The sequence below is a fragment of the Hypanus sabinus genome (genome assembly GCF_030144855.1).
Source record: "Hypanus sabinus isolate sHypSab1 chromosome 1 unlocalized genomic scaffold, sHypSab1.hap1 SUPER_1_unloc_5, whole genome shotgun sequence".
NCBI lineage: Eukaryota > Metazoa > Chordata > Chondrichthyes > Myliobatiformes > Dasyatidae > Hypanus > Hypanus sabinus.
Window position 1 is genome coordinate 335,703 of NW_026778912.1, and position 26,367 is coordinate 362,069.

At 52.1% G+C, this 26,367-nt stretch overlaps 1 protein-coding gene across 3 annotated transcripts; it reads right to left on the reverse strand.

Annotated features, from left to right (window-relative positions):
* Positions 1-342: 342 nt before the first annotated feature.
* rbm42 (RNA binding motif protein 42) lies at positions 343-16,860 on the reverse strand. Of its 3 annotated transcripts, none has more exons than XM_059957452.1 (10): positions 16,333-16,860; positions 12,156-12,288; positions 8,639-8,726; positions 7,590-7,658; positions 7,316-7,461; positions 4,795-4,920; positions 3,753-3,863; positions 3,484-3,601; positions 2,497-2,691; positions 343-977 (listed from the first exon to the last, which is right to left on the reverse strand). In XM_059957452.1, exons 1-10 carry the CDS (start codon positions 16,401-16,403, stop codon positions 865-867), a joined length of 1,170 nt encoding a protein of 389 aa, XP_059813435.1. In that variant the 5' UTR covers positions 16,404-16,860; the 3' UTR covers positions 343-864. The 3 variants fall into 3 exon arrangements, with proteins under 3 accessions (XP_059813435.1, XP_059813434.1, XP_059813433.1); XM_059957451.1 differs by having other exon boundaries at positions 7,331-7,461; positions 16,333-16,525; XM_059957450.1 differs by having other exon boundaries at positions 7,316-7,458; positions 16,333-16,522.
* Positions 16,861-26,367: the final 9,507 nt, after the last annotated feature.

Below are 26,367 nucleotides of genomic sequence, written 5' to 3' on the forward strand. Positions count from 1 at the left end.
CAGGGAGGAGGGACCTCAGGTATGGCATGAGGAGTGAGTGATGGGACGGCAACTCAAAGGAGGAGGGGTCTCAGGGTGTGGAAAGAGGATGGGGAGAGCGCAGGGCAGGAGGTTGCAGAGGAAAAGAGAGGGGGGTGTGCAGGAAGCATGAAGTGGTAATTAGATAAGCCTGAACGAAAAGGCAACGTTCTTCATACATGTTCCCACCTCCAACTGCAATACTGTCCCACTTCCTCCTCCCACACCAACCCAATTGCAGACCCTCCCTGTCCACCCTCCGCCCATCCACCCCATCACCAGCCCAAGCCCAAATGGGAAAAAAAAAGAGACCAGATTAGAAACTCTCAGAAAATTATATATTGATAGCCAACAAACAGTAGCAAATACTCATAATGTGTGTCCCCATGTCAGACAGTGAGTGTCTGTGTGTGTCGAGTAGAGGTCTGGCCATGGGGGTTCCATGTTTGTATGTTACTGTGTTCCCCAAGTGTATCTGCTTCCGTCTCTCTCTCTGTCTGTGTCATGCCTGTGTGTGTGGTGCCCATGTCTGTCTTTATTTACAACTGGGACCATCCCACACCAGCAGGACCATGGAGGATTCAACTCCATGCCTCTCCCACCCCATCAGTCCAGTGCAGGGAGGAGTCACCCTTCAGTCAGCTGTGGAGATGCCCGATCCCCACGGGAACCTGGCCACCATCAGGGAAGGCGTGGCAGCCAAGGCCTTGTCCTAGTGCTCAGCCAGCGCACCCTGCTGTCAGGGGTGGTGGTGCGGAAGAAGGCGAGGTCCTGCAGCCCAACAGAGGATGGAGCTGAGGCGGGACCTCCTACTTCACACGAGGCACCCCAGCCCTCTGCCCTTCCTCACCGCAGACCCAGCTTCTTCTTCTCCTTCTGTTTCTTCCGCACCACATCCAGATTCCGGTCTCGCCACATGCTCTTCCTCAGCTTAATGGGACGGCTCCCCACATACTTCCCTGGAGAGGGGAGAAGACCAGGATATCAGGGGACAGACCACAGTCCAAACCCTGCATCTAGTTCCAGCCTGCAACCCATTCCCACAGATCTGTTACTCTTTGTAAACCGCACCAACCTACAAACCCCTGGATTAGACCCCAGCCTGTGACCCACTCCCAGAGATCTGTTATTCAATATATAAACCCCTGACCCCTGGATTAGACCCCAGCCTGTGACCCACTCCCAGAGATCTGTTATTCAATATATAAACCCCTGGATTAGACCCCAGCCTGTGACCCACTCCCAGAGATCTGTTATTCAATATATAAACCCCTGACCCCTGGATTAGACCCCGGCCTGTGACCCACTCCCATAGATCTGTTAATCAATATATAAACCGCTGCTCCCTGGATTAGACCCCAGCCTGTAACCCACTCCCAGAGCTCTGTTACTGTACAATATAAACCCCTGGATTAGACCCTAGCCTGTAACCCACTCCGTTATTCTACAATATAAACCCCTGGATTAGACCCCAGCCTGTGACCCACTCCCAGAGATCCGTTATTCTGTATATAAACCCCTGACCCCTGGATTAGACCCCAGCCTGTGACCCACTCCCAGAGATCTGATATTCTGTATATAAACCCCTGACCCCTGGATTAGATCCCAGCCTGTGACCCACTCCCAGAGATCTGTTATTCAATATATAAACCCCTGACCCCTGGATTAGACCCCAGCCTGTGACCCTCTCCCAGAGATCTGTTATTCTGTATATAAACCCGACCCCTGGATTAGACCCCAGCCTGTGACCCACTCCCAGAGATCTGTTATTCTGTATGTAAACCCGACCCCTGGATTAGACCCCAGCCTGTGACCCACTCCCAGAGCTCTGTTATTCTGTATATAAACCCCTGACCCCTGGATTAGATCCCAGCCTGTGACCCACTCCCAGAGATCTGTTATTCTGTATGTAAACCCGACCCCTGGATTAGACCCCAGCCTGTGACCCACTCCCAGAGCTCTGTTATTCTGTATATAAACCCCTGACCCCTGGATTAGATCCCAGCCTGTGACCCACTCCCAGAGATCTGTTAATCAATATATAAACCCCTGACCCCTGGATTAGACCCCAGCCTGTGACCCTCTCCCAGAGATCTGTTATTCTGTATATAAACCCCTGACCCCTGGATTAGACCCCAGCCTGTGACCCTCTCCCAGAGATCTGTTATTCTGTATATAAACCCCTGACCCCTGGATTAGACCCCAGCCTGTGACCCACTCCCAGAGATCTGTTATTCTGTATATAAACCCCTGACCCCTGGATTAGATCCCAGCCTGTGACCCTCTCCCAGAGATCTGTTAATCAATATATAAACCCCTGACCCCTGGATTAGACCCCAGCCTGTGACCCTCTCCCAGAGATCTGTTATTCTGTATATAAACCCCTGACCCCTGGATTAGACCCCAGCCTGTGACCCACTCCATACGGTTTAGACCCTGCATCATCTGAGCCTGTTGGGGTTGGCCAGTGGAACTCACCGTTCATCTCACGCATGGCACGGACGTAGTCGTTCGGGTCCTTGAAGCTGACAAAGCCATAGCCCTTTGTCTTGCCTGTCCGTTTGTCCCTGATGACTTTGGCTTTCAGGAATGACTGGTACTTTCCAAAAGCTCGAGCCAGGATGTCATCATTCACTTCATTCCCAAGGTCCCCACAGAAAATCCGGAAGTCATCTGGAATGACCGAGACTACATTGGTGAACATTACGTAGTCCCTAGCAATAGAGTGCTGGTAAGCAGCCAGGACCCTGCAGGCCACCACCATCATATCCAGGTTGTGTGAGCAGTGCAGTAAAATGATCCCACTATCCCACTGTTCCCTGTCACAGATGGATCAGAATCTGCATCACTGGGTGATGTTATCCTGTTACACATTTACTCATTGGGACCCTGTTTCCCACCCTTTAAACCCACCAGGACCCCGTTTCCCACTCCCTTTAAACCCACCAGGACCCCGTTTCCCACTCCCTTTAAACCCACCAGGACCCCGTTTCCCACTCCCTTTAAACCCACCTGGACCCCATTTCCCACTCCCTTTAAACCCACCGGAACCCCGTTTCCCACTCCTTTTAAAATCACCAGGACCCCAATCCCCACGTTCTTCAAACAAAGAAATGTCTAGGAGCTAGAGATGGTTACAGAAACGGGGAGGGTTGTAGAGGGCAAAGAGGGTCACAGAGACAGGGACGGATGTAGGGGCCAGAGGGGTCATGGAGTTGGGGAGGGGGTTTAGGGACTAGAGGAGATCACAGAGGTCGTGAGGGTTATAGGGGCCAGAGGGCATCACAGAGACAGGGAGGGGTGGAAGGGCCAGATAGGGTCACAGAGTCAGGGACAGTTGTAGGGGTCAGAAGGGCTCAGAGAGATGGGGAAGGATAGGAGTCACAGAGACGTAGAGGGCTGTAGGGACCAGAGGGAGTCACAGAGACGGAGAGGGGTGTAGGGGTCAGAGGGAGTGTCACTGACCACTCTCCCACTCCAGGAGGCTGGGATCCTCCCAGGAGATTCCTGCGGCCGTGCGGATGCACCTCTTCACCTTCTCCTGTTTGTTCTTCTTCTTATCTTCAGTGGCCACCTCCCCAACCTGTGGGAACGAGACACGTCAATGAGGTCCAAAGGCATCATTTCATACAAAGTTGCACCAAGTGACATGGAGCAGGAGCCTTGGCTGATTGACTCTCTCCCCCTCCTCCCTCACTTCTCACAGGGCAGTGACGGGGAATAGGAAACCTTACCTCATGCGGGGGTTCGGGTTCGGGCATGCTGGGTCCAATCAGATTGTCCTCAGAGGGCAGAGGCTCCTTCTCCTCGGGCTGGGGAGGGTGGTGGGGTTCAGGAATCTCCACCTGTGGGGGCAGAGAGACATACTCACAACAATGTACTCACACACAGGCGGGACAGCAGGAGAGGAGCGATGTGGAGAGAAAAGTGGAGTACTGAAGGTGGGTGTTCGAGAATTAGGGGGAGTCAGAGAAAGCAGGGCGTGTGACAGAAATGAGGGCAAAATGGAGATGGGGCTGTTGGGAGTCAGATATGGGGTGGGGACTGACATGGAGACAGAGGGGTGTGTTACCCCCGATGATGTGGGAGGGATGGAGACAGAGGCAGGGGAAGAGGGTGTCTAGCTGTAAATAAGATTGAGAGGTGACAGAGATGTAGCGGTGTGCTAACCGCCAATGGGGTGGGGGATGAAGACATGGGGGGGTGGTGACAGCGACGAGGCGATGTGTCAGCTGCAGGTGGGGTGGGGATCAGAGCCGTGTGGGATGATGGAGATGGTATGGTGACGTGGTGGTCGCAGAGAGGATGGGGGACAGAGACATGAGACGGGGGTGACAGACACAGGGCGATGAGTTAGCTGCAGGTGGGGTGGGGATTGGAGCCGTGTGGGATGATGGAGATGGTATGGTGACGTGGTGGTCGCAGAGAGGATGGGGGACAGAGACGTGGGACGGGGGTGACAGACACAGGGTGATGTGGATCGGAGCCGTGTGGGATGATGGAGATGGTATGGTGATGTGGTGGTCGCAGAGAGGATGGGGGACAGAGACGTGGGACAGGGGTGACAGACACAGGGTGATGTGTCAGCTGCAGGTGGGGTGGGGATCGGAGCCGTAAGGGATGATGGAGATGGTATGGTGACGTGGTGGTCGCAGAGAGGATGGGGGAACAGAGACGTGGGGCAGGGGTGACAGACACAGGGTGACGTGTTAGCTGCAGCTGGGGAGAGTGACGGAGATGGACTGGGGGTAGCAGAGAGGAACAGAGAGCACTCACCTCTTTGGGTTTGGAGGGTGGCGGTCTGTAGACGGTGGGCGCGGCCTGGATGATGGTGAGGTTGGCTTTGGGCATCGGCTGCAGCACCGGCTGAGGTACGGGCATCATCGGGGGCAGGTGGGTGACCTGAAGGGGGCGGCAGTTGTCAACAGGTCAATCAACACCGCAGGCCCCCACCCTGCAGCCCATCATGGCAATACCAGCCCCTCCCTACCTGCTCAGGCAGTTCGTTGTCCAACACCCATCTGTGAAGCGGGGCCTGTAACCACTCACTCCGTTCAGTGAGTTCCCTCCACTCCCTCATCGTCTGGAAATGGATCTCCACACCCCCGTTCAAATTTACTCCATTCTGAACCCCTCCCCTTCATTCCCCATCCATTGATACTCCTACACCAACACCCCTCCTGTCTGTAACCCCTCCAGCCCCTACAATCCAAACTGTCTCATGATAACCTCCAGCCCCAACAACCCTCCCCATCTCTGTACACGTTCCAATCTCTGAAACACATCTTAGTTTTAAAATTGATGCTCGACCTCTGTACCTGCCCCACATTTGAACACAGAGCTCTGTTAGGATATAAGGACAGGCCTTCAATCACACACAGAACATAGTCAATGCCTGTCCCGGTGTGGGTCTGACCCAGGGACACGGAGACTGGAACCGTGCACGGTGCTCCCGGTGTGGGTCTGACCCAGGGATATGGAGACTGGAACTGTGCACGGTGCTCCTGGTGTGGGTCTGACCCAGGGATACGGAGACAGGAACAGTGCACGGTGCTCCCGGTGTGGGTCCGACCCAGGGATACGGAAACTGGAAATGTGCACGGTGTTCCTGGTGTGGGTCTGACCCAGGGATACGGAGACTGGAACTGTGCACGGTGCGGGTCTGACCCAGGGATACGGAGACTGGAACTGTGCACGGTGCTCCTGGTGTGGGTCTGACCCAGGGATACGGAGACAGGAACAGTGCACAGTGCTCCCGGTCTGGGTCTGACCCAGGGATACGGAGACTGGAACTGTGCACGGTGCTCCCGGTGTGAGTCTGACCCAGGGATACGGAGACTGGAAACGTGCACGGTGTTCCCGGTGTGAGTCTGACCCAGGGATACGGAGACTGGAACTGTGCACGGTGCTCCTGGTGTGGGTCTGACCCAGGGATACGGAGACTGGAACTGTGCACGGTGCTCCCGGTGTGAGTCTGACCCAGGGATACGGAGACTGGAACTGTGCACGGTGCTCACAGTGTGGTATGACCCATGTAGACACAGGCATAGGGAATAAATGCAGCTAACAATGTAAACACCCTGTCAGGATATTGTTTATTGACTACAGCTCAGCATCTACCACCATCATTTCTACAGTCCTACAGAACCTGGGCCTCAATCTCCCTCTGCAAATGGATCCTCGACTTCCTAACTGGAAGACCACAGTCTCTGTGGATTAGTGATAATACCCCCACCTCACTGACAATCAACACTGGTGCACCTCAGAGGTGTCTGCTTAGTCCACTGCTCTACTCTCTCTGCACGCACGACCGTGTGGCGAGGCACAGCTCATTCAGCATCTATAAAGTTACTGATGACACAACCATTGTTGGCAGAATTTCAGATGGTGACGAGAGGGCGTACAGGAGCGAAATACAGCAGTTAGATGAGTAGTGTCACAACAACAACCTTGCACTCATCGTCAGCAAGACCAAAGAGCTGATTGTGGATTTCAGGAAGGGTGAGATGAGGGAACACAAACCAATCCTCACAGAGTGGAGTGAGTGAGCAATTTCCAGTTCCCAGGTGTCAATAGCTCTGAGGACAGAACCTGGACGCAACATATTGATGCAGCTGTTAGGAAGGCAAGACAGCAGCTGTACCTCATTCGGAGTTTTGTCAATTAAAGCACTCGAAAACTTCTACAGTGGAGAGAATTCTGACTGGCTGCATCACCATTTGATATCAGGGCAGGGGGAAGGGGGGCTACTGCACAAGATCAAAGTAAGTTGCAGAAACTCGTAAAATTAGTCAGCTCCAGCAGGAGTACCAGCCTCCATTTTCAAGGTGGCATCCATCATTAAGGACCCCCAGCACATGCCCTCCTCTCACAGTTACCATCAGGAAGGAGGTACAGGAGCCTGAAGGCACACGCTCAGCGGCTCAGGACCAACTTCTTCCCCACTGCCGTTCGATTTCTAAATGGTCATTGAACCCATGAACACTGCCTCACTACTTTGTCTTTCTGTTTTTTTTGGTCTGAATTTTAATTTAACTATTTAATAGCCATATTAAATACTTACTGTAATTCAGTATTTGTTCTCTAGATTTATCATTTCATTGTACCACTACTGCAAAGTTAACGAGTTTCATGACATATGCTGGTGATATTAAAGCTGATTCTGAATGCCAGATTGGCTTGGGTGTTTGCCAGAGAGGGGATTACGCACAGCGGGCGGTGGGGGTGGGATCTCCCTGCGGCAGGAGAGCAGGACGGGTGAAGGAACTCAAAAAAAAAATAATTATTGCATACTCACACTGCTGAAACTTACGGGCGGCAGGGGTCCCATCGGAGGGGGAGGGGGCATCGGGTGGCCCATCATCAGCGGAGGGGGCGTCCGCATCGGAGAGCCCATCAGCGGTGGGGGTGGTGGGGGTCGCATGGGGGGCATTCGTGGACCTGCTGAAAACAAGGGAGGCGTTAACAACACTCAGATGAGGCTATGAACAATCGCCAGCGAGGCTGGGATCCAATCCAGGGATTTGGGGAGTCTCTGTAGCAGGATGCTGACAACAGAGTAGCTCACGTACCTGGTCTCTGTAACACGTGCGGCACGAACACTGGGCGCATTATGGAGGGAGGTCTCGGAGGAGGCATCACTGTGGAAAGAGACAGACGCGGAGTCAGAGAAGGTAGAACCATGGGAGAGGGACTCTGTGAGACACCCATAACTAGGTAGCAGTGGTGGCATCTCTGACCCTGTCGTTATCCAGTGAATCAGTTCACTTCCCCATGAAACTGCAAGTACAGCACTACAGTGAACACCTCCACTTCAGTGCTGAGGGAGCGCGTGCTGCGGGAGGGGATAATGAGGAGGGGTAGAGGTGGCAAATAGGGAGTGCTGCACTGTAGAAAGGTCAGCGAGGAGGGAGCATCACAGGAGGGGCACCTCGGCAGTAGCAAGGACGGAGTACCAAGGGAAGGGTGTCGAGGAGGAAGTGCTGCAGAGGGTGGTGAGGTGTGAGCTGCCTGTGGGATCTAACTGTGCAGAGGGTGAAGTGTTTTACTGGTGCAAGATCCCAGAAACCAACCGGACACTGAGCACAATGCATCCGCTGAGCCTGTCTCTGTCTCCCATGGCCGCAGATCCCCAGGCTTGTGGCTCAGTCAGTAAAACTTCTGTCACTCTTCTCGGGAGGCCTGTGTTTGAATCTGACTTCCGGCTGTGCATTTGCGCGTCTGTGTGTGCATCGCCTTGGTTACAAAGCTGTACAAGCCATTCCACCAAGTGTGTTCCAACCATCACCACATTCCCATCCACCCTCCCCCAGATTCAACATGAAGTGGGGGGTGACCTGAGTAGAATACACAGCAGCTGATTAACCCACCCAATCTGCATGTCTGCAGAGGCAACCAGAGCACCAGGAAAAACCCAGGGAGGTGTAGACTCCACTCTCATACTAACCTCCACTGGGGGACGGGACACACACCCACCCAACCTCACTGGGGGACAGATCTCAGGCAGTTATAGGTTGGGATTGAACCTGGTTCTCTGGAGGCAGATTGTTGGAATAGCTGGTGCTCGGGGAGAGGGGACACCATGCAGAAATGGGAAGATGATTCGGCTGAGGCGACATACCTGGCCCCACAAAGGGGGGTGGCGGTCCCACGTTGGGAGGCATAACCGTGGCAGCAGCTGCAGCTCGTGCCTCCAGGCTCTGCTGTACCTGCAGGGAGACAAGGCCAGGCCTGGTTACCCACCGGTACAGACTGGATACCACAGAGACGAGACCGGGCCCGGTTACCCACCGGTACAGACTGGATACCAGAGAGACGAGACCGGGCCTGGTTACTCACCGGCACGGACTGGATACCAGAGAGACGAGACCAGGCCTGGTTACCCACCGGTACAGACTGGACACCAGAGAGACGAGACCGGGCCTGGTTACCCACAGGTACGGACTGGACACCAGAGAGACGAGACCAGGCCTGGTTACCCACCGGTACAGACTGGACACCAGAGAGACGAGACCGGGCCTGGTTACCCACAGGTACGGACTGGACACCGGAGAGACGAGACCAGGCCTGGTTACCCACAGGTACGGACTGGACACCAGAGAGACGAGACCGGGCCTGGTTACTCACCGGCACGGACTGGATACCAGAGAGACGAGACCAGGCCTGGTTACCCACCGGTACGGACTGGACACCAGAGAGACGAGGCCAGGCCTGGTTACCCACAGGTACGGACTGGACACCAGAGAGACGAGACCAGGCCCGGTTACCCACCGGTACAGACTGGACACCAGAGAGACGAGACCAGGCCTGGTTACCCACATGTACGGACTGGACACCAGAGAGACGAGACCAGGCCCGGTTACCCACAGGTACGGACTGGACACCAGAGAGACGAGACCAGGCCTGGTTACTCACCGGTACGGACTGGACACCAGAGACAAGGCCAGGCCTGGTTACCCACAGGTACGGACTGGACACCAGAGAGACAAGACCAGGCCTGGTTACCCACAGGTACAGACTGGACACCAGAGAGACGAGACCAGGCCTGGTTACCCACAGGTACGGACTGGACACCAGAGAGACGAGACCAGGCCCGGTTACCCACAGGTACGGACTGGACACCAGAGAGACGAGACCAGGCCCGGTTACCCACAGGTACGGACTGGATACCAGAGACAAGGCCAGGCCTGGTTACCCACAGGTACGGACTGGACACCAGAGAGACAAGACCAGGCCTGGTTACCCACAGGTACGGACTGGACACCAGAGAGACGAGACCAGACCTGGTTACCCACCGGTACAGACTGGACACCAGAGAGACGAGACCGGGCCTGGTTACCCACAGGTACGGACAGGACACCAGAGAGACGAGACCAGGCCTGGTTACTCACCGGTACGGACTGGACACCAGAGACAAGGCCAGGCCTGGTTACCCACAGGTACGGACTGGACACCAGAGAGACAAGACCAGGCCTGGTTACCCACAGGTACAGACTGGACACCAGAGAGACGAGACCAGGCCTGGTTACCCACAGGTACGGACTGGACACCAGAGAGACGAGACCAGGCCCGGTTACCCACAGGTACGGACTGGACACCAGAGAGACGAGACCAGGCCCGGTTACCCACAGGTACGGACTGGATACCAGAGACAAGGCCAGGCCTGGTTACCCACAGGTACGGACTGGACACCAGAGAGACAAGACCAGGCCTGGTTACCCACAGGTACGGACTGGACACCAGAGAGACGAGACCAGACCTGGTTACCCACCGGTACAGACTGGACACCAGAGAGACGAGACCGGGCCTGGTTACCCACAGGTACGGACAGGACACCAGAGAGACGAGACCAGGCCTGGTTACCCACCGGTACGGACAGGACACCAGAGAGACGAGACCAGGCCCGGTTACCCACAGGTACGGACTGGACACCAGAGAGACGAGACCAGGCCCGGTTACCCACCGGTACGGACTGGACACCAGAGAGACGAGACCGGGCCCGGTTACCCACAGGTACAGACTGGACACCAGAGAGACAAGACCAGGCCTGGTTACCCACAGGTACAGACTGGACACCAGAGAGACAAGACCAGGCCTGGTTACCCACAGGTACGGACTGGACACCAGAGAGACGAGACCGGGCCCGGTTACCCACAGGTACGGACTGGACACCAGAGAGACGAGACCAGGCCCGGTTACCCACAGGTACGGACTGGACACCAGAGAGACGAGACCGGGCCTGGTTACTCACCGGTACAGACTGGACACCAGAGAGACGAGACCAGACCTGGTTACCCACCAGTACGGACTGGACACCAGAGAGACAAGGCCAGGCCTGGTTACCCACCAGTACGGACTGGACACCAGAGAGACGAGACCAGGCCCGGTTACCCACCGGTACGGACTGGACACCAGAGAGACGAGACCAGGCCTGGTTACCCACAGGTACGGACTGGACACCAGAGAGACGAGACCGGGCCTGGTTACCCACCAGTACGGACTGGACACCAGAGAGACGAGACCAGGCCCGGTTACCCACCGGTACGGACTGGACACCAGAGAGACGAGACCAGGCCTGGTTACCCACAGGTACGGACTGGACACCAGAGAGACGAGACCGGGCCTGGTTACCCACAGGTACGGACTGGACACCAGAGAGACGAGACCAGGCCTGGTTACCCACAGGTACGGACTGGACACCAGAGAGACGAGACCGGGCCTGGTTACCCACAGGTACAGACTGGACACCGGAGAGACGAGACCAGGCCTGGTTACCCACAGGTACGGACTGGACACCAGAGAGACGAGACCGGGCCTGGTTACCCACAGGTACGGACCGGACACCAGAGAGACGAGACCGGGCCTGGTTACCCACAGGTACGGACCGGACACCAGAGAGACGAGACCGGGCCTGGTTACCCACAGGTACGGACTGGACACCAGAGAGACGAGACCAGGCCTGGTTACCCAAGGGTACGGACTGGACACCAGAGAGACGAGACCAGGCCTGGTTACCCACCGGTACAGACTGGATACCAGAGAGACGAGACCAGGCCCGGTTACCCACAGGTACGGACTGGTCACCAGAGAGACGAGACCAGGCCTGGTTTCCTTTGGTTAGGGGAATGTAAATCTAGCCAGCATAGATTAAAGATGAGGAGGAAAAGATATAAAAGCGAGTTGAGGAGTAAAGCTTTACTCTAAAATAAAGCAGTAAATGGTGCAAACACATGTCAGGTGAGGCAGCATCTTTGTGTGGAAAGTCTCACATCTCAGGTATAAACAAATTTCTGAAAACAACCGAAGTTGTCTGGGAGAAATAGAGTTAGTGTTTCAGCAGTTAACGTTTTTGACTTTTTCCCTATAACACTGATGCTTCCTCTCTCCCCACCGATGCTGCCTGACCTGTCTAGTGTTTCCTGCATTTTAGACCTGAATCATTCACTCTTTCTCTCCTCGGATACTGCCTGACCTGCTGAGTATTTTTAGCATTATTTTCGTAAAGAAACGAGGAACACTGATTGTTTGATAACCATATGATGAGGGAGGGTGACGAAAGCCACAGGTGACAACATCTTGAATGCTCCCTCACAGCCAACACGCTTGCTCCCACCCACCCTGGCCCTCGCCCGCCTCACCTGCCGGTAGGTGTTGGTTCCGATGATCGGACGAGCGACGGGAACCGGTATCACTGCCACGGGCACGCTTTCTGAAGCTGTCGTGGCTGCAGGCGGATTGGCGACCGGGCCCCCGAGCACCTCTTGTTCAAAGCTGTGGGAGTGAGGAAGGGAGAATCAGTGAGGCGGCACCTCCAGAAGACAGGGCAATGCAGCAGAGGAACGGGTCCTCCCTTTCTGACCACGACGCCAGTGGACTCTGCCCAGTGCAGACCGACTTATCCAGACCGCCCACATCAGTGCGGTCCAGCAAACTGAACGTGCAGGAACAGACGGAGGTTAAGGAGGTTCAACTTGTCCCTGAACACTCTAACAAACTCCTACAGATGTCCTACTGGCTGTTTTACGGTCTGGCGCAGGAATACAAGCCCAATGAATCCAGGGCACATCCCTCCCTACCATCCATAGGATCCCCACCATCTGAGCCACCCCACCTCCTTACAGCTCCCATCCGGCAGGGAGTACAGATGCCTGAAGTCCCACATCACCAGGTTCAGGAACAGCTACTTCCCTTCAACCGTTTGGATCCTGAGCCATCCGGCACACCCCTAATCATTATCTCAGTACAGCAGCACCAGGACCACTTTACACTATACTGATTGATTTTGTAATGGTGTTCTTTCTTGTAAAAATTGAGCATCATTCATATTTGTGTTTTTCTTGTGAATGTTGTTGTATCAGTTACTCAGGGTTCGGGCAGGTGGGACGGCAGCCCGCCTAGAAGGGAAACTCTGATTTTAAACCTCCGCTGCCTTGCGGCCATACCCACCCATGGGAAAGGCTTTGGGAGTAAACCCCAAAGAAGAAATCTGGAGCCGGGGTCCCTGAGGCAGTTTGATATTTCTTACAACTTCACTCTGGCAACCCCTGCTTTGACACTGGTGCCGAGCTGCATCGGCACTTGCCCTTCCCTTGGACTACGTCAATGACGTGGAGAGGGGGGACCCGCTGAATGGGCAACAGCCGGTTCTTCACCCAGGAGAGGACACAGTTCAGCAGGGGCACAAACCCATGATCCGCTGGGATCGAGGGCTGCCTACCACGGGGTAACTCAGGGACTTAATTAGAAGTCTGAAGAGACTCGGTAAGTCACCAAAGACTAGCAAATTTCTCCAGATGTATGGCATAAAGCATTCTGACAAGCTGCGTCACTGCCCAATGCACAGGATCGCAAGAGGCTGCAGAGGGTTGTAGACTCAGCCAGTACCGTCGTGGCACAACCCTCCCTATCATCGAGGACATCTTCAAGAGGTGGGGCCTCAATCATTCACTAAGACCCCTCACCATCTTGTTACTGCCACCGGGGAGGAGGTACAGGAGCTACAAAGACCTGCACTCAACAATTCAGAAACAGCTTCTTCCTGTCCGCCATCAGATTTCTGATCGGTCCATAAACCCATGAATATTAACTTATTATTGTTATTTTAGTCTGCATTTAGTAATTAATGGTGATTTCTAGGTGTTGGGACTATACCGCTGCCACAATGCAACAAATGTCTGATTCTTCCCCTCACCTGCCAGCTTCTAAACTTTCACCTCCCCCACCACCTTATTCTGGCTTCACTGGGGGGGGGGGGGTCTCGGTCCAAAACATCAGCTGCTTATCCCTCCACAGATGCTGCCTGACCTGCTGAGTCCCTGCGGCATTGTGTGAGCGTTGCTGTGGATTTCCAGCGTCTGCAGTAGCTCCTGTTTCTGATTCTGACTCACTGCATTTCCACATTCACCACTAGCAGATACACTAACGTACACTCAATGGCCACTTCATTAGCTACAGGAGAACCAACCCAGTGTGCTCTTCCAGTCCGACGTACTGAGGTGGGCTTCCGCACACTGTGCCACGTCGTTACTTTCAAAAACAGTTTGGATCAGTATGATAGGCCATTCCCCCATCACAAACAAGCGATCATTGACAGATGCTGGAAATCCAAGCAACGCACACAAAATGCTGGAGGAACTCAGCAGGCTGGGCAGCATCTGTGGGGAAAAATATCGTCGATGTTCCAGCCCGAAACGTCAACAATGTTCTTTTCCATAGATGTTGCCTGGCCTGCTGAGTTCCTCTGGCATTTTGTATGGTTGCTTGGCCATTCTCCTCTGCCCTTTCTCAATAACAAGGCATTTTTGCCCATAGAACTGCCGCTGAATAGAAGACTTTTGTTTCTCGTACCATTCTGAACAAACTCTAGAGACTGTTGTGCACAGAAGTCCCAGAAGATCAGCAGTTTCTGAGATACTCAGACCACCCCGTCTGGCACCAGCAATTCCACTGTCAAAGTCAGCTAGATCACATTTCTTTCCCCATTCTGACATTTGCTCTGAACAGCAACTGAACCTCTCGAACATGTCTGCATGCTTTAATGCACTGAGTTGCTGCCATATTATTGGCTGATTGGATATCTGCATTAACGAGGTGTACTCAATAAAGTGGCCACTGAGTGTTTGACGTGTAATTTGTTGTTTTGTGACAAGACATAAAAATTACAATATAAGCAAACTGACAGAAAGGCATTTGAAAACACCCAATTTCTCTTCTGGTTGTACATGATCCATATTCCTCCAATCTCTCCCAGGTTCAAGCGCTGGGACCCCACAGTTTGTATCCTGAACCTCCTACTCTACCTCCTGTACACTCATGACTGTGTGGCCAACCTCTACCCTACTCCATCTACATGTTTGTGGATGATACCACCATAGTGGTCCACATCTCAAACAGAGCGGTCGTGAGAACAATCTTTCCCTCAAAGTCAGCTAAACAGCTGGTCATTGTCTTCAGAAAGGGGATGGTGCCCACGCTGCTGGCCGAAGTTGAGCTTCAAGTTCCTCAGCAACAGCCTGTCCTGGTCCGACCTTGTTGATATCAAAACTCAAACATCAGAGGTGCAGAGGGACTTGGGAGTCCTCGAGCAAGACTCCCAAAAGGTCAATTCGCAGGTTGAGCCTGTGCTAAAGAAGGCAAATGCAGAGTTGGTATTTATTTCAGAGAGAATAGAAAATAAAAACAAGGAGGCAATGCTGACGCTTTATAAGACATTAGTTGGTCCTCATTGTCAACAGTTTTGGGCCCCTTATCTTAGAAAGGATGTATTGTCATTGGAGAGAGTCCAGAGGAGGTTCACAAGGATGAGTCTGTGAATGAAGGGGTTAACATATGAGGAGTGTTTGGCAGCTTTGGACCTGTACTCAATGTAATTTGGAAGAATGCATGGGGATTTCATTGAGACCTACCGAATGTTGAAAGGACTAGATAAGGTGAATGTGGAGAGGATGTTTCCTGTGGTGGGGCCATCCAGTACTGGAGGGCACAGCCTCAAAACTGAGAGGCAACCTTTTAGAACAGAAGTAAGGAGAATTTTTTTTTCGCCAAAGAGTGGTGAATCTATGGAATGCTCTGCCACAAACTGCGGTGAAGGCCAAGTCCGTGGGTATATTTCAAGCAGAAGTTGATAAGACACCTGATTGGCCAGGGCATCAGGTGATATGGTGAGAGGGCAGGGGTATGGGGTTGAATGGGATCCGGGATCAGCCATGATGAAATGGCGGAGCGGACTCGATGGGCTGAATGGCCTCATTCTGCTTCTGTGTCTTATGTCCACCAGCTTTCTCAGGAGTTCTCCACGACCCCGTCAAGTTTTACCCATTTTTAATGATGTACCATAGAAAGCATCCTATCCTGCTCTGCCCACTGCTGCGGAGAGTTGTGGACACAGCTCGGCACATCAGAGCAACCAGCCTCCCCTCTCCACTTCCCAATGCCTGGAAAGCTCCCTGTCTCTCCCCAGAGCTCCCCCCGCAGTTTGAACAGAACTCTTGTGCGATGATCCTGCACCTTGTTGTTTACCCTCTCTGCGCTTTCCCGGTAACTTTTACACTTCATTCTGAATCATTATTTACCTCAGTTTGCCCCTGCCTGGTCTGATCTGTGAGCAAGGCAAACTTCTCACTGTGTCTCGGTGCATGTGACAATAATGAACCGATTCCAAAACATTCAGGTGCCCAGGAGGGTTTGAACACCGCGGCTGGGGTGTGGGGGAGAAGCCCGGCCCGGAAAGTGGCGGGCTTCGGTCTGCCACCCCCCGGAGCTGGCTTCACTCCCATACCGGTGCGGGTCGGCCCGAGTTCCCCCTGCCCCACTCACAGCGCCATCTCCGCCTCCATCTCCTTCATCTTCTCCTCGCCGATCTTCCTGGGCGCGGGGGCCGCCATCATGGCTCCGCTCACGCCGCCCTCGCCGCCCCAACTCCGGTCCGCGGGGCCTCCGCCTACGGCCGCCACCTCCTGTCCTCCCGGCACGGCACGGCGCCGCGCCCTCTGCCGCCCGGAGGACCACAGCTCCGCCTCAGCCGCCCGGAGGACCACAGTTCCGCCTCTGCCGGCGCGGAGGTTCCGCCGCTTCGCCCTCTGCCGCCCGGAGGACCCACAGCTCCGCCTCAGCCGCCCGGAGGTCCCACCGCTTCGCCCTCTGCCGCCCGGAGGACCACAGCTCCGCCTCTGCCGGCCCGGAGGTTCCGCCGCTTCGCCCTCTGCCGCCCGGAGGACCACAGCTCCGCCTCTGCCGGCCCGGAGGTTCCGCCGCTTCGCCCTCTGCCGCCCGGAGGACCACAGCTCCGCCTCAGCCGGCCCGGAGGTCCCACCGCTTCGCCCTCTGCCGCCCGGAGGACCCACAGCTCCGCCTCAGCCGCCCGGAGGTCCCACCGCTTCGCCCTCTGCCGCCCGGAGGTCCCACCGCTTCGCCCTCTGCCGCCCGGAGGACCACAGCTCCGCCTCTGCCGGCCTAGGGGACATGTCTCAGCTTCTCCTAGTGTTACAGAAACAAGCCATTCAGCCAGTCTAGTCTAAATCCTGATATAACTAGATCAGGACATCCTATATCCTGTACTTTGATTTATGAAGGTCAATATGAGAAAAGCTTTCTTTACAACCTTATTTACCTGTGATGCCACTTTCAATGAATTATGAACCTTTGTTCTACCGCACTCCTCAGTGCCCTGCCATTCACTGTGTTAGACCTACTCTGGTTGGTCCTCCCAAAGTGCAACACCTCACACCTGTCTCCATTAAATTCAGTTTGTCATTTTTTCAGCCCATTTTTCCAGCTGGTCCAGATTGCACTACAAGCTCCGATAGAATTCCTCACCGTCCATTACATCCACAGTGTTGGTGTCATCCGGAAATCTACTGATCCATTTTGCCACATTATCACCCAGATCAATGATATAGATGACAATCTATATCACCAGACCCAACGGTCCAGTCAATGGACCCAGCAACGATCCCTGTGGCACTCCACTAATCATAGTCCTCCTCTCACAGAGGCAACCACCAGTCTCTAGCTCCGCCCACAGGCATCTAATCCAATTTACTAGCTCATCTTGAATGCTGAGTGACTGAACTTGTCAAGTGCCTTGCTAAAGTCTGTGTAGACAGCATCCACTGCCTTGACTTCATCAGCTTTACTGGTAGCATCCTCGCAAAATTCAATATGACCTAGCATGCACAAGGCCTTGCTGATATCCCTGAACAGTCCATCTCTATCCAAATACTCATATATCCGGGCTCTCTGAATACGTTCCAATAATTTTCCCACTCTGATGTCATGCTCTCCAGCCTATAACTTCCTGGTTTAACTTTAGAACCTTTCTTAAACAGCAGAACAACATTAGCAATCCTCCAACCCGCTGGCACCTCACCTGTCACAGTGGATGATTTAAGTATCTCTGCTACAGCTCCTGCAAGTTTTGCATTTGCCTCCCACAGAGTTGCCCAAATTCTACCCATAACTCTGGTCAACAAAAAGTTTGCTTCCTCAGTACTTTTGGGCGCATCATGAACATCACCATGAAATTTCACTATCACGCACTTTTTTAAAAAATCACCTATATTTGTCATTTCAATTGATAATTCAAGTCAGAATAACTAATGTCAGGATTAACAAACCATTTTGTTGATGTACAAATCAACCAGGTCATGAATGACGGGCAATTTGAGGACCTCTCAGCGGGACTGGAGAAAATCGCATGCCAGACCCCCGAGGCTCTTGCTGAAATTTTTCTTGGCAACGACAGAGCAGCAAACTCTGTGCAGCTTTGACAACCTGCTTCAGGCAGACAATACTGGGAACTGCAACGTCACTAAAGATTCATTTTCTGCATTCCCATTTAGACTTCTTCCCCGCAAATCTCGGCCCTGTCAGTGATGGGCATGGTGAAAGAATGGAGAAATGGTATCAGGGCAACTGGAATCCATCAGTCCGGCTGATTTTTGTTGGATTCATAAGGGAGAAGCCTCAGACACTGAGTACAAATAAAAATCATCAACATAACATGTTTAACTTATTTGAACTATTGCAAAGTGTTAGGACCATTATCCAGTTAGATGCATTGATTACTGCCTTGTCTCTCCAAATTCCTATGTGATACAAGTAGTCTGAAATTATATTTGTGTTCAGCTTCAAGGATCTATCAGAAACAAAGATTTCTATGGAAGCAACACTTTAGAAAAATTTGTTGTCCAGTATAATTAATCTCATGGAATATACAGTATCCCATCATTAATGAATACCCACGAAACGCTTTATTATTCTTGTTACTTGCTCAAAAATTGCATTGTGGTAATCTGTCTAAACTTGGATTTTTGTACGTCAGCTCACTCTTTACCTGGGCCATTAGTACTTCAAAGCTGCTCCCGTTTCTGCCTCTCTCACCTCCTCTGGTCGGTCATTCCTCGCTCTGTGCTAAAAACACACTCCTGTTTGCGTCAGCATTGCTGAGGTCGAGAGGGTTGATAGCTTCAAGTTTCCAGGTGACCTGTCCTGGTCCAACCATATAGACGTCGCGGCAAAAAAGAACTCAGCAACACCTCCACCTTCTCAGGAGGCTGAAGAAACCTGGCACGGTGCCTTCGACACTCACCGATCTTTACAGAAGCACCATAGAAGCCATCTTGTCCCGACGCGTCACCGCCTGGCACGGCAACTGCTCTGCCCGTGACCGCAAGGAACCACAGAGAGTTGTGGACACACTTCAGCTCAGTCTCCCCTCCACGGACTCTTTCTACACTCCCCACTGCCTCAGCAACAGCACCTTTATTTCCTGCGGAGCATCAAGAAAGCTCACCTCTGTCCCAGGATACTGACGGACGTTTACCGCTGTACCACTGAGAGCATACTCACCAACTGCATCTCAGTGTGGTATGGCAACTGTCCCGTATCAGGCCGCAAAGCACTCCAGCGCGTGGTGAAAACTGCCCAACGGATTACCGGCACCCGATTGCCCACCATTGAGAACATCTACCATAAACGCTGCCTGGGCAGGGTGAAAAGCATTATCAAGGATGCATCTCACCCTAACCATGGACTATTTACTCTCCTCCCATCCAGTAGGCGCTACAGGAGCCTCCGCTCCCGCACCAGCAGGCACAGGAAGAGCTTCTTCCCTGAGGCTGTGACCCTGCTGAACCTCACATCACAGTGCTAAGCAGTATTGCGCCCATATTGTACTGCCTCAGTACTTTTATATTTGTGTGCTGTAGCACTTACTTTTTACTCGCAGTTATTTTGTAAGTAACACTATTCGTTGCATTTCCGGTTAGACACTAACTGCATTTCATTTGGCTTTGTATCTGTACTCAGCACAATGACGACAAAGTTGAATCTAATCTGATTTAATCTAATACAACATAATCAAAGACCCCCCCCCCCCCCACTCACCTGGACCTTCTCTCTTCCCCCCGCCCTCCCATCGGGCAGAAGATACAAAACCCTGAAAGCACGTACCCTCGCCCGGGCTCAAGGAGAGGCCACCTAGTACAATAAATTGGACTCTTCACCTCACAATCTCCCTTACCGTGATCTTGCCTGCCTGTTCTGTACTTCCTCTGTAGCTGTTACACTTCGTCCTGCATTGTCATTGTTCTACCTCTGATCTGATCTGAATGAACAGTGAGCAAGACAAACTCTTCACTGCACGTGACAATAATAAGCCAATTTACTGGAGAAGAAGGGATCTGATAGGAGAGGAGAGTGGACCGTGGGGGAAAGAGAAGAAGGAAGGGCATCAGGCAGATGAGGAGGAGAGGTGAGAAATCAGAGTGAGGCATAGAAGAAGAGGGAAGGGGGAGGGAAGAGAAAAAGCAGGACCTGAAGGAGAAATTGGTGTTCATGATGTCAGGTTGGAAGCATCCTAGAGATTGTGAAGTTGCTTCTCTACCCCAAAAACGGCTTCGTCATGGCAAAAGAGGAGGCCGTGAACCGACATGTTGGAAGGGGAATGGCCACCAGGAAATTCTGCTTTTGGATCATGGAGTGGAGGTGCTTAATAAATGGGTTCCCTTCGATTCGCCTCGAGCGTCAGCGATGTAGAGAAGATCGCATCTGGAGCAGCGGATAACCCCAGAAGATTTGCAGGTGAAGGGTTGCCTCAGCTGAGCGGAGGTGAGTGGGCAGGGGTAGCGTTTCTATCACTTGCGGGGAGGGAGATTAGTGAGGAGGGACGGGTAGACAAGTGAGTCACGGATGGAGTGAACCCACGGAAAGTTGGAGTGTGGATGGCGGGAGGAGGTGAAGATGTGGTCCGATCCCATTGAAGATGGCAGCAGTTGCGAAGAATGATGTTTTAGACGCAAAAGGGAGGGCAAGAGGAACTCTATCCCCGTTAAGGCAGCCGGAAGAAGGTGTGAGCGTGGATCTCCGGGAAACCGAGGAATACAGGTGAGGGCACCATCTCTGGTGGAGGAGGGGAAACTTCGTGCTTTGAAGGGTGACTTCTTTGATGTCCTGAATAGGAAGACCTCATCCTGGGATCTTAGCAGAGATGAAGGAAGGGGGAAGGGGGAAGTATTTTTACAGGAGCCAGGGTGGCAAGAGGTAGAATGAAGGTGGCCATGGGAATCAGTAGGTTTATAAAAGATGTAAGTAGACAGTTTGTCTCCAGAGACGGAGAGAGAGAACCTATAGAAACTATAGAGAGCTGTCGTCAGAGCTCGGCAAATCAGAATCATTATCACTGACGTAATCCTGAAATGTGCTCTTGTGTGGCAGCTGTAAGGTGCAAAAGACTAAAAAATAACTGCACGTTATAACAAAACAAATTAGTGGTACAAAATGAGAGTGAGGTGGTGTTCATGGACCAATGAGAACCACCGGATAGTGGAGGGGAAGAGGCTGTTCCTAGTACTGAGAGTGGGTCTGCAGGCTCCCCCTGGTGGTAGTAATGAGAGGAGGGCATGGCTCACACCGTAAGAGTCCTGAGTGAGAGAAGCCCCCTTCTTGAGGGAAAGCGTTTTGAAGATGTCTTCGGTGGTGGGAAGGGTTGCTCCATGATGAACTAGCTGAGTCTACTCTGCAGCCTCTATCAAGTTCGAGTTCGAGTTCGGTTTATTATCGTTCAACCAAACACACACGCACACTGCCAAATGAAACAGTGTTCTTCCAGACAAAGCTCAACAAGAGAGTACATAGAAACCACACACGTCACGCGTAAAGTTACCACAAATAAATTAACAAATGATAAGCCACATTTACGACACAAGTTAAAAATTAAACAGTATAACACTACTGGCATTCCATCTGTGATGAGAGCTGGGTGGCAGCAGGCGGTTCAGTAGTCTCCCAACCCGGGGGAAAGAGGCTTGTCCTGATGCGTGAGCCCACAGTCCCCTTCTTTAATGGTGAGACCCCATGGCATAACACAGGTTCAAAGGTTCAATAGGTGCATTTAACGTCAGGAAATGTACACAATGTACACCCTGAAATTCCTTTTCTTCACAAACATCCACAAAAATAGAGGAGTTCCCCAAAGAATGGATGACAGTAAAATGTTGGAACCCCAAAGACCCCCTCCCCCAGCTACCCCTCCCACACGTAAGCAGCAACAAAAAAATCATTGGCGCTAACCCCCCCCCCCAAGCATTCAAGTGTGCAGCAAGACATCAATAAAGACTACTCATTCACCCTCTCTCACTAATAAGGGAAAAGAGGTGTCCCCATTTCACAGAGAGAGGGGAGACATAACAAACATCTCGGTGATTTACGATGTTAAAAGTCTGTTGTGTCGCGTTTCCGAGTTCTGTGCCCAAAGGACTCGGGTCTCTGCACGCAAAGCCCGCAGCCAGCTCACTGCTTACGATCGTCCATCTCCCACGATGCATCAGGCAGCGGCACAGGCCTGCAATCCGCCTGCCCGCCTCCGAAGCCTCGAAATCCCAGTCTTCTCGGCCTCCTCCTTGGCATATCTGATAGCGGCCAGTGAGACCCCGAGAGTGGGTCCTTGTTCAGCAAGGAACCGAAGTCAGTGTAACTCCAGGTCAGGAGCTTCAAAACTACCCTGAAAGGGAAAGATAGAGATATTAAAGATGGAAATAGAGCTGTTTCCGAAGATGTAAGCAAAGGAGGTGCAGTCATCTCCTAAGCTCCAGCCCTGGGAACCCCTGCCCTGATGACCCGGTGCTTCCTGTCTGATGCGAGGTTAACATTATGCAGTGGAGCCTCAATACCGGGCAAAATACTCCCTCTGTGCACCTGTGTAAGTTTGCAAATCTCTAGAAACCCCTGGAGCAGAGTCACTGCTGGCGTGCCTCACGATGCACCAATATAGGTCCAGGACTGATCCTCTGAGACATTGACACACAGGAACAACTGAACTCCCCCTTTAGCACTTCGATAACAACGGGAGAGTGTTAGCAGCGTACGTCGGGGAGATTGGTCGCAGAGCACCTGCCTCCAGTCTCCCTGAATCTCCTGCCTGCCAGCCATTTTAATTCCCCCTCTCCATTCCCACACTGACCAGTCTGCCTTCAGCGCCTTCCACTGCCAACATCCTTCTCTGCCTCTACAATTCACAGTGACTAGCACAGAACACGGATGGCACAGGTCGTTGAGCGTAGAAGTCAGGAAATCACCTTGAAGCTGAATAAAACATTGGTTTCTCCACACTGGGAGTACAGTGTCCGATTCACTCAGAAGACAGTGTTTAGTCTGGTTTGTCCACAATAGGAGTACAGAGTCCTATTCACTCGGAAGACAGTGTTTAGTCTGGTTTGTCCACACTGGGAGTACAGTGTCCTATTCACTCAGAAGATGGAGTTTTGTCTGGTTTGTCCACACTGGGAGTACAGTGTCCGATTCACTCGGAAGAGAGTGTTTAGTCTGGTTTGTCCACACTGGGAGTACAGTGTCCTATTCACTCGGAAGACAGTGTTTAGTCTGGTTTGTCCACACTGGGAGTACAGTGTCCTGTTCACTCGGAAGACAGTGTTTAGTCTGGTTTGTCCACACTGGGTGTACAGTCTCCTATTCACTCGGAAGACAGTGTTTAGTCTGGTTTGTCCACACTGGGAGTACAGTGTTGTATTCACTCAGAAGACGGTGTTTAGTCTGGATTGTCCACACTGGGAGTACAGTGTCCTATTCACTCAGAAGACAGTGTTTAGTCTGCATTCTCCACACTGGGAGTACAGTGTCCTATTCACTCGGAAGACAGTGCTTACTCTGGTTTGTCCACACTGGGAGTACAGTGTCCTATTCACTCGGAAGACGGTGTTTAGTCTAGTTTGTCCACACTGGGAGTACAGTGTCCTATTCACTCGGAAGACGGTGTTTAGTCTGGTTTGTCCACACTGGGAGTACAGTGTCCTATTCACTCGAAAGACGGTGTTCAGTCTGGTTTGTCCACTCTCGGAATACAGTGTCATATTCACTCGGAAGACGGTGTTTAGTCTGGTTTGTCCACACTGGGAGTACAGTGTCCTATTCACTCGAAAGACGGTGTTCAGTCTGGTTTGTCCACTCTCGGAATACAGTGTCCTATTCACTCGGAAGACGGTGATTAGTCTGGTTGGTCCACACTGGGTGTACAGTGTCCTATTCATTCGGTAGACAGCGTTTACTCTGGTTTGTCCACACTGGGGGTAAAGTGTCCTATTCACTCAGAAGACAGTGTTTAGTCTGGTTTGTCCACACTGGGTGTACAGTGTCCTATTCACTCAGAAGACAGTGTTTAGTCTGGTTTGTCCACACTGGGGGTAAAGTGTCCTATTCACTCAGAAGACGGTGTTTAGTCTGGTTTGTCCACACTGTGAGTACAGTGTCCTATTCACTCGGAAGACGGTGTGTAGTCTGGTTTGTCCACACTGGGAGTAAAGTGTCCTATTCACTCAGAAGACAGTGTTTAGTCTGGATTGTCCACACTGGGAGTACAGTGTCCTATTCACTCGGAAGACAGTGTTTAGTCTGGATTGTCCACACTGGGAGTACAGTGTCCTATTCACTCGGAAGACAGTGTTTAGTCTGGATTGTCCACACTGGGAGTACAGTGTCCTATTCACTCGGAAGACAGTGTTTAGTCTGGTTGGTCCACACTGGGAGTAAAGTGTCCTATTCACTCGGAAGACAGTGTTTAGTCTGGATTGTCCACACTGGGAGTACAGTGTCCTATTCACTCAGAAGACAGTGTTTAGTCTGGATTGTCCACACTGGGAGTACAGTGTCCTATTTACTCAGAAGACAGTGTTTAGTCTGGTTTGTCCACACTGGGAGTACAGTGTCCTATTCACTCGGAAGACGGTGTTTAGTCTGGTTTGTCCACACTGGGAGTACAGTGTCCTATTCACTCGGAAGACGGTGTTTAGTCTGGTTTGTCCACACTGGGAGTACAGTGTCCTATTCACTCGGAAGACGGTGTTTAGTCTGGTTTGTCCACACTGGGAGTACCGTGACCTACTCACTCGGAAGACAGTGTTTAGTCTGGTTTGTCCACACTGGGAGTACAGTGTCCTATTCACTCAGAAGAAAGTGTTTAGTCTGGTTTGTCCACACTGGGAGTACAGTGTCCTATTCACTCAGAAGACAGTGTTTAGTCTGGTTTGTCCACTCCCGGAATACAGTGTCCTATTCACTCGGAAGACAGTGTTTAGTCTGGTTTGTCCACTCTCGGAATACAGTGTCCTATTCACTCGAAAGACGGTGTTTAGTCTGGTTTGTCCACTCTCGGAATACAGTGTCCTATTCACTCGGAAGACAGTGTTTAGTCTGGTTTGTCCACACTGGGAGTACAGTGTCCTATTCACTCGGAAGACGGTGTGTAGTCTGGTTTGTCCACTCTCGGAATACAGTGTCCTATTCACTCGGAAGACAGTGTTTAGTCTGGTTTGTCCACACTGGGAGTACAGTGTCCTATTCACCCGGAAGACAGTGTTTAGTCTGGTTTGTCCAAACTGGGAGTACAGTGTCCTATTCACTCGGAAGACGGTGTTTAGTCTGGTTTGTACATACTGGGAGTACAGTGTCCTATTCACTCGGAAGACAGTGTATAACCTAGTTTGTCCACACTGGGAGTACAGTGTCCTATTCACTCGGAAGACGGTGTTTAGTCTGGTTTGTCCACACTGGGTGTACAGTGTCCTATTCACTCGGAAGACAGTGTTTAATCTAGTTTGTCCACACTGGGAGTACAGTGCCCTATTCACTCAGAAGAAAGTGTTTAGTCTGGTTTGTCCACACTGGGAGTACAGTGTCCTATTCACTCAGAAGACAGTGTTTAGTCTGGTTTGTCCACTCCCGGAATACAGTGTCCTATTCACTCAGAAGACGGTGTTCAGTCTGGTTTGTCCACTCTCGGAATACAGTGTCCTATTCACTCGGAAGACAGTGTTTAGTCTGGTTTGTCCACTCTCGGAATACAGTGTCCTATTCACTCGAAAGACGGTGTTTAGTCTGGTTTGTCCACTCTCGGAATACAGTGTCCTATTCACTCGAAAGACGGTGTTCAGTCTGGTTTGTCCACTCTCGGAATACAGTGTCCTATTCACTCGAAAGACGGTGTTTAGTCTGGTTTGTCCACTCTCGGAATACAGTGTCCTATTCACTCGAAAGACGGTGTTCAGTCTGGTTTGTCCACTCTCGGAATACAGTGTCCTATTCACTCGGAAGACAGTGTTTAGTCTGGTTTGTCCACACTGGGAGTACAGTGTCCTATTCACTCGGAAGACGGTGTGTAGTCTGGTTTGTCCACACTGGGAGTACAGTGTCCTATTCACTCGGAAGACGGTGTGTAGTCTGGTTTGTCCACACTGGGAGTACAGTGTCCTATTCACTCGGAAGACAGTGTTTAGTCTGGTTGGTCCACACTGGGAGTAAAGTGTCCTATTCACTCAGAAGACAGTGTTTAGTCTGGATTGT

Excerpts from the sequence above, each read along its gene's own strand:
- rbm42 (XM_059957452.1), bottom strand. The coding sequence starts at position 16,403 with ATGATGGCGGCCCCCGCGCCCAGGAAGATCGGCGAGGAGAAGATGAAG. Across the intron at positions 7,659-8,638 it reads ACCCCCCTTTGTGGGGCCAG|TGATGCCTCCTCCGAGACCT; the intron begins GTATGTCGCCTC and ends CTCTTTCCACAG. Across the intron at positions 2,692-3,483 it reads CCTCCTGGAGTGGGAGAGTG|ATGACTTCCGGATTTTCTGT; the intron begins GTCAGTGACACT and ends CGGTCATTCCAG.